This window comes from Carcharodon carcharias, chromosome 30 (genome assembly GCF_017639515.1).
Source record: "Carcharodon carcharias isolate sCarCar2 chromosome 30, sCarCar2.pri, whole genome shotgun sequence".
NCBI lineage: Eukaryota > Metazoa > Chordata > Chondrichthyes > Lamniformes > Lamnidae > Carcharodon > Carcharodon carcharias.
Window position 1 is genome coordinate 16,575,498 of NC_054496.1, and position 15,641 is coordinate 16,591,138.

Sequence of the window (15,641 nt, forward strand, 5' to 3'; positions counted from 1 at the left end):
TGGAATTAGTTGACGAACACCTGGATCCTCTAACAGGTTGCAGGTAGCCTTGATATTTTTAAACTGACTCATGACTGAATGATCTTCCTTGTCCTTGTTTATATTGTTCCAAACCCCCCACCCTTCTCTTTAATGGAGATGAGATTGGAAACCCACTAGGGTATTGTAAAAGTAGGAAAATCTTATTACTCCAATTTTTTTTCATCCATTCAAGGGATGTAGGCTTCGCTGGCTGAGCCAATATTTATTGCCCATCCCTAGTTGCCCTTGAGAATATGGTGGTAAGCTACCGCCTTGAACCGCTGCAGTCCATGTGGTGTAGGTGCACCCACAGTGCTGTTAGGGAGGGAGTTCCATGATTTTGACTCAGCGACAGTGAAGGAATGACAATATATTTCCAAGTCAGGATTTCCAAGACTCGGAGGGAAACTTCAGGTGGTGGCGTTTCCATGTATCTGTTGCCCTTGTCCTTCTAGATGTTAGTGGTTCTGAGTTTGGAAGGTATTGTCTATTGGTGAATGCCTGTAGTGCATCTTGTAGAAATGATGGCTTCAATCTGTACTGCCCTACCACAAGCTGGATATTGGCTTACCAATGCCACATATAATAGGAATTAGTTCAGCTCATTTTTTTCTTTGGGACAGGGGAGAGGAATTATTTTAAGTAATAAAATTTTCTATTTCAGCCAGACTCCCTGACCTTTTGTGATACTAATTTACTAGCCCTACTGGTAACAGTCTGAAAACAGTCTGTACCATTTGCCCAACTACAGACGTGACTGCTGTAATATGTACTGAAGCTGGAACAGTTGTAATGCAAATTTCTCTGTCTTTGTAGCCCAGCCGACAGTATTCCACCCTGTCAGCCGAATCAAGTCGCATCCTTCTCATCTGTTTTCTCTGGGTCCTAAAGAATGCAGATGAGGAGATCCTGCAAAAGTGGTTCACAGACCTATCAGTCTTCCAGCTAAACCGACTGCTAGATTTGCTATACCTCTGCATATCCTGCTTCGAATATAAGGTAAGCACATGGAGCTGCGGGGATATGGGGCCTGTAATGTGTGAATAGATGTCTGTGACTACAGTTCAGTTTCAGTAATGGCCCTACGTTTCTTTTGCCAAAATCTGATATATGGTTCCTTAAATGTGTGTTGTATTTGTTTTCTCCCCTTGACTCGGACATAGCATAGACAATTGGCAAGCAACAAAAACTTGCATTTAGATAGAACCTTTAATGCATTAAACATATAAAAAGTCATGTAATCAGGCAAAGTTTGACAAATGGTGTGCTTATGATAGAGCACCATGAGCCTGTTTGCTGTGGGAAGAAGACCGGAAAGTTAACTCAAACATAAGTAGCTTTACTTTACATAACTAAAATAAAGGCTGCTTGACTGTAGCCATCAGCAATCAGTATTATGTTAGGGGTCTTTGACTTCTTTCAAATCCCTGCCACTTCTTCATTGGTGTAGTACCATCAAACTCATGATTTTCTGTGGTCCCAGCTATCTGAAAGATAAATGTTGTATCTTATCCATACAGGAAATAGCAACAATGAGTCTTATTTACCATAAGATCTAAGGAGTTTAGTATTTTTAAAATTTATTTTCACCGACTGATACCAAAGGTTTATTCGTATAAATGCATCCTGACCAAAGCTAGACTCCGATCATTCTCACAGTGGGTTTCTGAAAAGCTAAAGATTGCTGCTATACATGTGGATTATGTATGTTTGTCAGGACCTGTACCTCTTCACCCTCTGTATCTCTTGTTGTAAAAGCTCTTGAATGGAATAGTCTCAAGATTGGAATCATGATCCACAGATTACTTTAAGGATCAGAACAACTTTTGGATCTTGTGCCAGATCCTTAATTTCTTCTAAAAATTGTCTGGTTTTAAAAGCCCACCAACTTGGAGTCATTAATTAATCATTGCCTCCTAATTTACCTCTCCTTGTCTTCACTGTTTTCCCTTGCTATGTCCTATGCTGCAAACTATGACATTTTACATATATTTCTTAATAAAGTAATTGAGGTTTTAGTCATTCCTTTAGTCTATGGTGTGGGGAAACCTCTCAGGTAGATCTGGCATGAGACACGTGTTTGTCGTTCTATTAGCATTTGGCTCTGTTTTCTGAACAACATTCAAATATTTAAATGTATGATCATAAAATCTTCTTAAGGACCTAGAAATAGAATTGAGAATCTTGCAGACATTAAGCATCCACTCTGCTCTAAGATTTGCAGTGAATCTTGTCTGTCTAACTGCATTGACAGGCGGCGGGTCTGCTTTCTGCTACATTTGCTCACTGATGGGTGATATAGTCCACTGGTCCGCCGTCTCTTCACTTCTCTATTAACATGAGGCAAGAATAGTTGCCACAAGAGCAAAGGAATCTCACAATTAAACAGCTTTCAAGTTGCAAATTGATTTATTGGTTTCAGGGTAAGAAATCTTTTGAGCGGATTAACAGCCTGACATTTAAGAAATCCCAGGATATGAAAGCACGACTGGAAGAGGCCATTCTTGGGACGGTAGGAGCTCGGCAAGAGATGGTGCGCCGGAGTCGAGGTATGCCAGGCTCTGTTTGAATTCTCTCCCATTAATCTGCATTTGAGCATTCGCTTATTAACCTGCCCCATGCAGATAAAGATAGCAATTTCGTGCCTATATGTTGTTTTGTTGGGTTGGAGCTTCAGACCAATCTACTACCTCCTTAAGTCCTGAAAGTTCAAACTCTGGCTGTGGGAAAGTACCTCAGGCACTGGTTGCTTTTCTGTGCGTTAGGTGACTATTGTTCATGTGTGAGACTGGACAAATGAGTATTTTTCACTCAATGCCTTCATCCGGCCATTTCAAGTAAAGGTCACTGGTAGCCATGTAGCAGGCTAACCGGTTTTCCTTTCTGTGGCACAGACTCACTGAGGCTATTGTAGGACACCAACTGGGATCAGGGAAATAAACCTGGGACCTACTGAATTACTTAGTTGCTTCAACACCTTAATGATCCAAGCCTTTGGAGAGAGGACAGGATAGTTGATTGTACATTAATGTCACATACATGCAAATCCATGCACACCCTCACTTAATCCAAGTTCATTCTCTCTTTGGCTAGAAGAAGCCAGAAGTGCCATCCTTCCATCTCTTTATTCTACACTGCAGTCCATGCGGTGTAGATACACCCACAGTGCTTTTAGGTAGGGAGTTCCAGGATTTTGACCCAGAGACAGTGAAGGAACAATGATATATTTCCAAGTCAGGATGGTGAGTGGCTTGGAGGGGTGCTTCCAGGTGGTGGTGTTGCATTTGTCTGCTGCCTTCTAGATGGTAGTGGTTGTGGGTTTGGAAAGTGCTGACTAAGGAGGCTTGGTGAGTTCCTGCAGTGCATCTTGTAGATGTTACACACTGCTGCTACTGTGCGTCGGTGGTGGAGTGTGTGAATGTTTGCGGATGGGGTGCCAAACAAACGGGCTGCTTTGAGTTGGATGGTGTCCAGCTTCTTGACTGTTGTTGGAGCTGCACTCATCCAGGCAAGTGGAGAGTATTCTATCACACTCCTGATTGTGCCTTGTACATGGTGGACAACTTTGGGGAATACTAACTGAAGATCCTATTTACAGCTTGCTTGTACATTACAGCACTAACACCTGCTGTTACCATCCACTTAATTGTAATGTACAGGCAAGCTGTAAATAGGATCTTCAGTTAGTATTCCCCAAAGTTGTCCACCATGTACAAGGCACAATCAGGAGTGTGATAGAATACTCCCCACTTGCCTGGATGAGTGCAGCTCCAACAACAGTCAAGAAGCTGCACCATCCAACTCAAAGCAGCCCGCTTGTTTGGCACCCCATCCGCAAACATTCACACACTCCACCACTGACACACAGTAGCAGCAGTGTGTACCATCTACAAGATGCACTGCAGGAACTCACCAAGCCTCCTTAGTCAGCACTTTCCAAACCCACAACCACTACCATCTAGAAGGCAGCAGACAAATGCAACACCACCACCTGGAAGCACCCCTCCAAGCCACTCACCATCCTGACTTGGAAATATATCATTGTTCCTTCACTGTCTCTGGGTCAAAATCTTGGAACTCCCTACCTAAAAGCACTGTGGGTGTATCTACACCGCATGGACTGCAGTGGTTCAATAAGACAGCTCACCACCACCTTCTCAAGGACAATTGGGGATCGGCAAGAGATGATGGCCTATCCAGCAATGTGCACATCCTATGAATGAATAAAAAAAACATGAGTTTGTGACATTTAATGGTGGAGTATCAGTTATCAAACTGTAGCTTCTGGCCTCCATTCTATGATGTCTGGACAGCTGAAAAAAGAACAGAGTTGCTGAAGACATTCTGAGCTGGAGAATGGGCATATATTGCATAAAGTAAAACACGAGGCACTAACTGCTTACTACAGTCAGTTCATAACCCCCTGTTTCAAACTAGAGTTATCTCAATCATTATTATAACCACTATGTGGTTCAGGTGGGCCACCATTTAAGAGTGTATTTTAGATGAATGTTCCATTTTTGGTTTAAATACAGAGACAATTAATCAAAATCTAATGTTCTCCAATCTGTTGTAGAGAGGAGCCCATATGGAAGCCAAGAAAACGTTCGCTGGCGAAAGAACATCACTCACTGGAGGCAGAATGCTGATAAGGTTGACAAGTATGTGACTGTTTCTGCAGAATAGGAATATTGCACATTCTCCCATCCCCCACATCTCCACACAATTATCAGTTCAACTGCATCATCTCACTTCAGAATAAATAAATTTCAGCACAGAAAGAGGCCACTCATCCCACTAGGTCTTTGTCAGGACAATTCCCAGTCTACACAGATCCATCTTTCCTACTTTCTACCCATTTCCTTTAATGTTTTACCAATTCAAGCATTAACCTACTGCCCTCACAACTATTGTGATTGACATGGCCTCATTAGGCACTTGTGGTAGATTTTTTGTATAAGAAAGTCCCTGAAATGGAGCATAAACAATTAGGCCAAAGAGCCGTTTCTGTGCTGTATATCATATGGAACTTCCAGTTTCTGCTTCTAATAGAACTAGGACCAAACTAATTAATATGACGCAGCAGATGGTAAATGCTGAGCTGTTCAAATCCCGGAGGGAAACTTGAAACAACTGTCATAACCAAATTTTGTAATTTGTATGTTTCGAGATGCAGGCTTTGAATTCAGTTTTAATAAGACCACCAAGTCTCAAGAGGTTTTTATAAAACTAAATTAAACATTTATTAATTAAAAGATTGTAAGCACATACATATGCATACAAACTACTACTATAATAACCCCTAAAAATCCCCTAATTAATCTGACTCCCAGTTACACCCCTGTTAAGGCAGTGGTAAAACATAGATTTAAACAGACCCCTGGCAAAGCGAACTCCGGACGGTTGCATTCAAAATGAATTTCTTTCAGTTCTGGGTCCTTGCAGACAGCGGCTTGAGGCATACAGGCTGGAGGCTTTAGACCTTAGAATCCCTCCTCTTTTACCAACAACCTTTTCTTTCTTTATATGTGTTTTCCTCTTTGAATGCAAATTCTCATTGTATCACTAGGTTTTTTGAACTTTACCTCTTCTGACAAAACCCTTTCATAGCACCAATTTTATTAGTAAGCTTTGGAAAAAATGAACACCTTGTTTGGCTTCTAGCTAGGTGTAATATTTCAGCCATTCTTTTGAATGGTTTATTTAAAATGCAAATTGCCCCCTAATCAACATTTCAAACCTACTTCTCTTCTATACATCAAAGTCTCTAGACCAGCTGGCTTTAATCAATTTAACACACACACAAACACACACAGCACCAGCACCCCCCCGACTAGAACTCTATTTTAAAATAATTTCCAATAACATTATTATATCGTCTTGACATTAATACAAAAGCAAACTACTGCAGATCCTGCAACTCTGAAATAAGAACAGAAAATGCTGGAAATACTCAGATTTGGCACCATCTATGGAGAGAGACACAGTCAGCATTTCAAATCACAGACCTGAAACATTAACTCTTGCTGTATCAACAGATGCTGCCAGACCTACTGTGTATTTACAGCATTTTCTGTTTTTATATCAGTATCAAACTAATTCAACTGTGGCCCTATACAGAGAGAACTACCTGATAGCTACCCCAGATACTAATTCAAATTTGAATCAGAACAGCATTGGTTTGCAAATAAGAGTGCAATTGTAGTTATCCAGAGCTCTAATCAGACTGCACCTGGATTACTGTGTGTGGTTTGGATGCCCCCACCTTAGGAAGGATACACTGTCCAAGGGAAAGTCTAAGACAAGACCTGGAATGAAGATTCCCAGTTATGATGATATTTGATAAGGTTAGGTTATTGTCTTTGGAGAAAGAGGTTTAAAGTTAACAGATTGAGGTATTTAAAATCACAAGGGGAATTGCTCTAGATTGTGTGCTAGGAAATCTAGAACAAGTGCATAATCTTATAATTCAAACTCATTGTACTTTCTGACTCCCAACTGCGTAGCCTCTGGCCCTCCTTCACCAGAATACCTTTGCAGCCATTAACAGCTCCCTTATCTCCGCTCCCTTATCTCCACTTGTGACATCTGTACACCTAACAATGCCTGCATGCTTTCCTATCTTTGCTTTTTTATTCTTTCATGGGATGTGGGTGTCATTGTAGTGGTGAGCTGTCGTCTTGATGAAGATACCCACTATGCTGCTAGGGAAAAAGTTCCAGAACTTTGACCCAGTGATTGGGAAGGAATGGCAATATAGTTTTAAGTCAGGATGGTGTGTGGCTTGGAGGGGCACTTGCAGGTGGTGGTGTTTCCATGCAAGTGCTGCCCTTGTCCTTCTAGATGGTAGAGGTCGCAGAGGGTGGTAGAGGTTGGAAGGTGCTGTCGAAGGAGGCTTGGTGAGTTGCTGCAGTGGTTCTTGCAGATGGTACACATTGCTGCGTCAGTGGCAGAGAGTGAATGTTTGTGGATAGGGTGCCAGTCAAGCGGGCTGCTTTGTCCTGGATGGTGTTGAGCTTCTCGAGTGCTGTTGGAGTTGAATTCATCCAGGTAAGTGGAGAGTATTCTATCACACCCCTGACTTTGCCTTGTAGATGGTGGACAGGCTTTGGGGAGTCAGGAGGTGAGTTACTCTTCACGTTATTCCCAGCCTCTACTTTTGTAGCCACAGTATTAATATGTCTGGTTCATTTCAGTTTCTGATCAATGGTAACCCCAGAATGTTGTTAGTTTCTCATCATGGTCCCCATCATCACTCACAGGTGCAGAGTTGAACATATCTGCCATTCGATTGACTTAATGCTCAAATCCGATGATGGATAACTATCAGTCCTCACTGTCTGATACCAAAACCTCGCCCCCTGTTCTAGGAACATTTTTGAAAGCAAAAATAACCTCAGGTTCATTACTAACTGTCTCCCTGAATTTCTTTATCCTGCTGCCTCCACTCTTGCTTCCAGCAAAAAGTGCAAGAAGCTTATGGATTTCTTTGTCACAAAGATTGAGACCATCCATTCAGCCGCCTCTGCTGTTTGTGCCCCAGGCCCCTGCTTTTCTTTGCCCTAGATGCAAGGTCAATTAGAATATTTAAAAGGAAAATAGGTAGTCATTTTGGAAGCACAGATATTAAGGAATATGAAGAAATGGCAAGCAATCAGGATTGTAAAGAGCAATTGTAGCTAACAGGATGCTGGAGTAAGCTGAATGGACAAAATAGATTTCTCCTGTTTCTTATTTCCTGTTGGCCAATTGGTGTGTCCATTTGGGTCCAGTAGTTTGACACTGGCTGATGCTTTACTCTCTCTCTTTCTCTCTCTCTCCTCCACCCCCCCCCCCCCACCCACCCACCCACCCACCCACCCACCTTAGGACAAAGGCTGAAATGGAACACGATGCCCTAGTAGATGGAAACCTGGTTACTGAAGCTAACCTCGTGGTTTTGGACATACTTGAAATCATTGTTCAGGTAAAGAAATAGAGTCTATTGTGTCTGAGCTATTAGCTAACAAGCAGTAGTTCCACCATGGCTAACTTCTGGCAGTGCTGAGATAAGAATCTGAAAGGCTTGAGTTACATGAGAGTAAAGTCAATCAGAGAACAACTTTCACGTTATAATGTCAGATGGCTGAGAACTGTTGGCATCACAGCTGCTTGATTTTTTTTTGTAAAAACAAATTGGGGGATCTGCTGTGACCTTTTCGGGATGATTTGGAGAACAGAGCAGCTTGGCATTTAGGGTAGAATGGGTTGTTGTATTTTAGTGAACTGTGGCTTAGGTTATGAAACTGAATGGTTTGGAGCTTACCTGTGAAACGGTGGAGGCTGAAAGTCAGTGGTCAATGTCTGGAAAGGTGGAAGGAATGAATTCTGAGTACTTATCATGGATAAGGATGAATTGAATGATTTCAAGAGCATTGAGTAAGTATGGGTAGGTTAGGCTGGGGACAATTAAATGAGGAGATAAGAACAAGGTAGATAACATACATATGAATTACATCAAAACCGTTGTGGCAACAAACTAATAAATAATTGAACTGAAATGGGTCCAGTTCAAAAGTGTTTGGAACTGATGGTCATTGAGCAGTGCCTCTTATGTTATTCGTATTTTCCATTGCACAGACAGTTATGGTGTCAGAATCTAAAGAGAGTGTGTTGAGTGGAGTGCTGAAGGTCATTCTACACGCTATGGCCTCTAACCAGAGTGCTCTCTTCCTGCAGCATTGCTTTGCCACCCAGCGGGCACTGGTCTTTAAGGTAAGCAGCCAAATGACTTCTATTCCCCATCACTTTTCTGCCCTTAGCACCTGTAAGAACCATGTAAGGCCCAACGCCTTAGGTCCCAAAGGGGACCTTCTGATTTTAATCCTCCTTTTGCCAAATTCAGGATGTAACCCTGCCAATGAGCATTGTCACTTTTGCAGTGCTAAGCAAGACCTTCATTCTATGCACCTTTACGCATCATGAAATTTGTTATAAATTGTGTTTCTGTAATGTGCTATTAGCTGGAATTTTTTGTTTCATTCAATAAAAATAAATTACTTCTTTATTTGAAATATCTCTTAAACCGGCAGAAATCAGTAGCATTTTTCACTGAACAGTTTTCTCTGGTTAAGTTATTTCCCCATTCCTGCGACAACACCCTGTGTAGCTGTGGCTCAGTCCTGCGTTAGAAGGTGCTAAGCTGACTCCCTCGTTCTGCTGGTTGATTGGTCTTATGATTATCTCTGTGTAGTTTCCTGAAATGCTATTTGAGGAGGACACTGAGCTTTGCGCTGATCTGTGTTTAAGACTTCTGCGACACTGCAGTAGCAGTGTGGGAACCATTCGAGCCCATGCCAGCGCTTCACTCTATCTCCTGATGAGGCAGAACTTTGAGATTGGCAATGTAAGTACATCCTGTGTCTTTTCTATATGGAACATTGGGGAGTGGGCACTGATGATGAGGCAGTAATCTGGGTGGTATGGTGAGGTAAAATACTACACTCATGCCTGGATCCTGGGTTTATGTTCGTTCTGACATATTAAATGAAAGTTGCCTCTTTCTGCTTGTAAGATGTCTTCTGCTCACTCCACTCAAGCCTAAAGAACAAAACTGCCCTCTGGCATTAAATTGATAGTCTCACTTAGGCCATAAGGAGGGGCTGATGTATGAAATATCAAAAATGCAATATTGGCATAGCAAGGAGTGCACTTCTGTTGTTGAGATTAGTTCACACTGTTTGGACAGTGTGAAGGTGTCAGCGATAGCTTAGTGGTAACACTCTTGCCTGAGTCAGAAATTTGTGGGTTTAATTCCCAGTTCAGAAACTTGAGCTCAAAATCTAGGATGACACTTAGGAGTGCTGCACTTTTGGAGGTTCGCTCTTTTGGATGAGATGTTAAACCAAAGTCTCGTCTGTCTTGTCAGGTAAAAGGTCCCAGGACATGTTTGGAAGAAGAGCAGGGAAGCATAATGATATTGTCACTGGACTAGTGTTCCAGAGATCGAGGGTAATGCTCTGGGGACCCAGGTTTGAATCCCACCACAGCAGATGGTGAAATTTGAATTCAGTAAAAATCTAGAATTGAAAGTCTGATGATAACCACGAAACCATTGCTGATTGTTATAAAAATACATCTGGTTCATTAATGTCCTTTAGGGAAGGAAATCTGCTGTCCTTACTTGGTCTGGCCTACATGTGACTCCAGACCTACAGCAATGTGGTTGACTGTTAACTGCCCTTGTTCAGCGCAATAAATGGGCAATAAATGCTGGCCTAACCAGTGACTCCCACGTCGTATAAACGAATGAGGGAAAAAAAATTTTCATCTGGCACTTCACCGTCAGGTCAAGGACAGTATGGATAAGACAGATGTGCAGATGTAATCACGCTGAAGGATTCACTACTGCAAGATTACCAGACAATTATTTGGTTTATTATTCTGGTAACATTCTAAGGCAGGTATTTTTCATATTTATTTCCGAGAGAAAGCCTACCCATATCGTCTTTATGACAGATGTCTGCTGGTTCACCATGTTTGTTGTCATGTTTCCAATAAATGCGAGATTCTAGATTAGTACTCAACATGTAAAATACTTCAACTAAATGCATTGAATGCATGAGGTGACCATGAAAATGCACTGTGACTATTCGATCATGAATTATGTACTGAATGTCCAAGATGGAAGATTAATTGTACATTGAGTAGCCAAAGTAACCATGTTTGGTACATTAAACTTCAAAATGGAGACCATATATATTGGATTACATAGGATATTGGATAGGGCAGTTTTGTGCTCTGGGTCCATGAATGAAGAGAGCAGAAGTAATTTTACAGGTAGATAGAGGCAACTTTCATTCAGTATGTCAGAATGAATAGTTCCAGACATGAATATTACCCCACCATACCACCCAGATTACCAACCAGCCAATGCTGACATTTATGCTCTGCTTGAGCCTCTTCTCATCTTCCTTCATCTAAATCTATTTGCGTAACCCTCTTATTCCCTTCTTTTTCATATGCTAGTCTACCCTTCCTTTAAAAGCACCTATACTATTTGTTTCAGCCATTCCCTGAGTTAGAGAATTTCACACTGACATCACCCTTTGTGTAAAGAAGTTTCTTCCGAATTCTCTATTGGATTTCTTGGTGCCTATCTTAAATTGATGACTTCTAGTTATGCTGTTCCCCATAAGAAGGAACATTCTCTCTGTGTCCACTCTATTGAAATTTTTCATAATTTTAAAGAACTCTATTAGGTCACCCCAAGCCTTTTTCAAGAGAAAAGAGACCCACCCTGTTAATTCTTTCCTGATATCTATACCTTTGTATTTTTGGTATTATCTTTGTAAATCTTCTATGCACCCTCTCCAGTACCTGTATATCATTTTCATATAATGACAACCTGACCTGCACAGTACTCTTAAGTGTGGTCTAACCAAGGTTTGAAATAGTTTCAGCATAACATTCCTACTTTTCAATTCTATCCCTCCAAGAAATAAATTCTCGTGCTTGGTTTGCTTTTTTATGACCTTGTTAACCCGTGGTGCAACTTTTAGTGATTGATGTATTTATACTTTTACTCCGAGATCCCTTTGTTCCTCAACCCCACCTTGACTCTCACCTTCCAAATAATAATTGACCTCCCTATTCTTCCTACCAAAATATGCTACCTCATATTTATCTATGTTGAATTTTATTTGCCAATTATTTGCTCATTCTGCAAGTTTATTGATGTTCTTTCTCAGAGGTCTACTGAGTGATGATGAATTGTGTGCTGAGTAGGCGAAGTGACAGTAGTGTGCTCAGTGGGTCGGCTGCCAATAATTCTTATATTGAGTGACCAAGTTAATGATGAATGTAGATTGAGTGGCCGGTCGAAGATGCAGTGTGTTTTCAAATAGGATTGTTTTGGTTTTCTGGTGAAGTGATGAATTGACCACAAAATTGGACTTGTTAAACATAAATGAATTCCCATCAGTCCAAGTCAGCAGTGGCTTAGTTTGAATTGTGTAGTCCTGTTGGTTTGACAGGAGCAGTAACACGGGGAAAAACACACAACTCTTGCAGCTCAGTGGTCACATAATTTCACCGATGGCGGTTTATTGATACCAGGCTACCTGTGGGGACACTGTACGGGTCAAAATGACCTTTATTCTGCAACAGAGGCCATCGTTCTGGTAAGAACAGACAAAAGAAAGTCATCCCAGAATTGTAGTTTAACAAAATAAGCTAACCTTGACAGTCCATTCTTAGTGATTGTATGTATACTGACTCTTGCACAACATTGTTGTCTTGGACGCAACATATGTTAAACTCGAGTCTAATGAAACTGAACCAGAATTCTGTCTTTCTTTAGAACTTTGCCCGAGTGAAAATGCAGGTAACAATGTCACTGTCCTCATTAGTGGGGACTTCCCAAAACTTCAACGAAGGATACCTTCGCCGCTCACTGAAGACCATTCTGACATATGCTGAGGAGGACCTGGAACTGCGTGAGACCACCTTCCCTGAGCAGGTAGAACACTTCTGAGGCATAAAATGGTGTTGCTGTAAATACCCAACAAGTCAGGCAGCATCTGTGGAGAGAGAAACAGAGTTAATGGTTTCAGGCTGATGACATTTCATCAGAACTAGTCCCCTAACCAAAGGGGAGTTAGAAAAATTATTTTCAACAAAATCCAATGATCAAATAACAAGCCAGACATCAATTATTCTACTAAATATACAGGTCACAAGGACCAATACAAAAGGATGGTGGCAGTAGGAAGTTTCATTTTTCTTATTTGAACAGAAACTTGCCATGTTAGGGCATCTTAACCTCCAGTTTGATCTGCATCCTATCACTGACTAGGAGGAGCCCTGTGTGTCCCAGAGTGGAATGAGCAAAATGTTTTCCTTATCAAAGCTTTGGAAGCCAACCCGAGCCGTTGGCCATTACCTGGAGATGAGGAGACCCAGCTAAGTGGGTCTCTGGGAGAGAAATCTGTTAGATATACATCAAGACATATTTAAGTGAATGTGTATAAACCGTCGTTTAATAGTACAGAGCTTGAAGCTTACTAAAAAGAGATATGTTGCCGAAGCTTTTCATCTTTGCACTCACAACAATTTATACTTGCATTGTGATTGTTTGAAATTTGGCATTCTTGCCTTTGCCCTGATGAGTGCAAAGGCGAAAAGCTTCGGCAACATGTCTCTCTCTCCAGCAATATTGAATGTATATAGTTCTAAATGAAAGCAGGTGAAAATACTTCTCTTTCCTTTATTATTATTTTATGGGTAGTTTGTATGATTTAGTAGTGACTGGCTGTGCTATTTCCTTCCTGTTCAGGTACAAGATCTGGTGTTTAACCTGCACATGATCCTCACAGATACAGTGAAGATGAAGGAACACCAGGAAGATCCGGAAATGTTGATGGATCTGATGTACAGGTAAGGACATATTTCCGTTCTTTCACTGATGCTTCGATTTTTTTTTGTTGCTTGTTTCCAAGAAGGTTAAGTGTTGAAATGCAGCCCACAAACCAACTTTGGACTAATACTGTATTCTGATCTAATAGAATTGCCAAAGGTTACCAGACATCACCGGATTTGCGCCTTACCTGGTTGCAGAATATGGCAGGGAAGCACTCTGAGCGGACTAACCATGCCGAAGCGGCACAGTGCCTGGTGCATTCTGCAGCTCTGGTGGCAGAATACCTTAACATGCTGGAAGACTGCCGGTACCTGCCAGTAGGCTGTGTCGGTTTTCAGGTAAGAGGATGGGGACTCTGTTAAAGTTAAAACAGAAATGCTCAGCAGGTCAGGCAGCATTTAAGGAAGGAGAAAGAGTTAACGTTTCAGATTGGTGGCATATCAGAATCTGTCATCCAGTTCTGATGAAATGTCATCAATCTAAAATGTTTACTCTGTTTCTCTCCCCATAGGCGCTGGCTGATCTGTTGAGTCATTCCAGCGTTTTCTACTTTTATTGCAGATTCCCAGAATCTGCAGTATTTTGCTTTGTCTTGGTGCTTCCGAGCTGATGGCTCGCATGACCCAGGAAAGTGACAAAAGAGGGTAGATAAATCCCCAGGGCAGTCACTCTCACCTCACCTCAGGAGTTCAGCTCTTTTGTCCGTGTTTGAACCAAGGCTTTAGTGAGGTCAGGAGCTGAGTTGCCCTGGCGGAACCCAAACTGGGCGTCATTGAGCAGGTTATTGCTAAGCAGGTGCTGCTTGATAGCATTGTTGATGACCCCTTCCATTACTTTATTGATAATCGAGGGTAGACTGATAGGGCAGTAATTGGCCGGGTTGGATTTGCCCTGTTTTTTGTGTACAGGACATACCTGGGCAATTTTCCACATAGCCGGGTAAATGTCAGTGTTGTAGCTGTACTGGAACAGCTTGTCTAGGGGCGTGGCAAGATCTGGAGCACTAGCCTTCAAAAACTTGGCAGATGGAATATAATGTGGGAAAATGTGAGGTTATGCACTTTGACAGGAAGAATAGAGGAACTGAATGTTATTTAAGTGGAGAAAGACTGCAGAAAGCTGCAGCACGGAGGGATAGACATAGACATAGGAGCAGAAATTTGGCCCATCGAGTCTGCTCCACCATTCAATCATGGCTGATAAATTTCTCAACCCCATTCTCCTGCTTTCTCGCAGTAACCTTTGATCCCCTTACCAATCAAGAACTTATCTATCTCAGTCTTAAATACACTCAATGCCCTGGCCTCCACAGCCTTCTGTGGCAATGAATTCCACAGATTCACCACTCACTGGCTAAAGAAGTTTCTCCTCATCTCTGTTCTAAAAGGTCTTCCCTTTACTTTGAGGCTGTGCCCTCAGGTCCTGGTCTCTCCTACTAATGGAAACAACTTCCCCAAGTCCACTCTATCCAGGCCTTTCAGTATTCTGTAAGTTTCAATCAGATCCCCCCTCATCCTTCTAAACTCCATTGAGTATAGACCTAGAGTCCTCAAACATTCCTCATATGTTAAGCCTTTCATTCCTGGGATCATTCTCGTGAACCTCCTCTGGACCCTCTCCAGGGTCAGCACATCCTTCCTGAGATACGGGGCCTAATATTGCTCACAATATTCTAAATGTGGTCTGACCAGAGCCTTATAAAACCTCAGCAGCACACCCTGCTTTTATATTCTAGTCCTCTCAAAATAAATGCCAACATTGCATTGCCTTCCTAACTACCGACTCAACCTGCAAGTTAACCTTAAGAGAATCCTGGACTAGGACTCCCAAGTCCCTTTGCACTCCAGATTTCTGAATTCTCTCCCCATTTAGAAAATAGTATATGCCTCTTCTTCCTACCAAAGTGCATGACCTCACACTTCCCCGCGTTGTATTCCATCTGCCACTTCTTTGCCCATTCTCTTAACCTATCTAAATCCTTCTGCAGCCTTTCTGCCTCCTCAATACTACCTGTCCCTCTACCTATCTTTGTATCATCTGCAAACTTAGCCAGAATGCCCTCAGTTCCTTCATCTAGATCATTAATGTATTAAGTGAAAAGTTGTGGTCCCAACGCTGACCCTTGTGGAGCTCCACTAGTCACCGACTGCCATCCTGAGAAGAACCCCCTTATCCCCACTCTCTGCCTCCTGCCTGACAGTCAATCTTCTATCCATGCTAG

The 15,641-nt window shown here is 41.9% G+C and overlaps 1 protein-coding gene across 10 annotated transcripts in view; it reads left to right on the forward strand.

The window, feature by feature from the left end:
* The window catches only part of LOC121271327 (dedicator of cytokinesis protein 7-like), a 151,893-nt gene that overhangs the window by 108,115 nt on the left and 28,137 nt on the right, over positions 1–15,641 (forward strand). For all 10 annotated transcript variants that reach the window (XR_005941704.1, XM_041177261.1, XM_041177255.1 and 7 more), the window contains 9 exons: positions 838–1,020; positions 2,444–2,570; positions 4,598–4,682; positions 7,891–7,987; positions 8,641–8,775; positions 9,254–9,406; positions 12,362–12,520; positions 13,337–13,437; positions 13,566–13,758. Coding sequence is in view for 9 of the 10 variants with exons in the window: in XM_041177261.1 (XP_041033195.1) it covers positions 838–1,020; positions 2,444–2,570; positions 4,598–4,682; positions 7,891–7,987; positions 8,641–8,775; positions 9,254–9,406; positions 12,362–12,520; positions 13,337–13,437; positions 13,566–13,758 (1,233 nt within the window). In the remaining variant the exon portion in view is untranslated. The remainder of the gene's footprint in view (positions 1–837; positions 1,021–2,443; positions 2,571–4,597; positions 4,683–7,890; positions 7,988–8,640; positions 8,776–9,253; positions 9,407–12,361; positions 12,521–13,336; positions 13,438–13,565; positions 13,759–15,641) is intronic.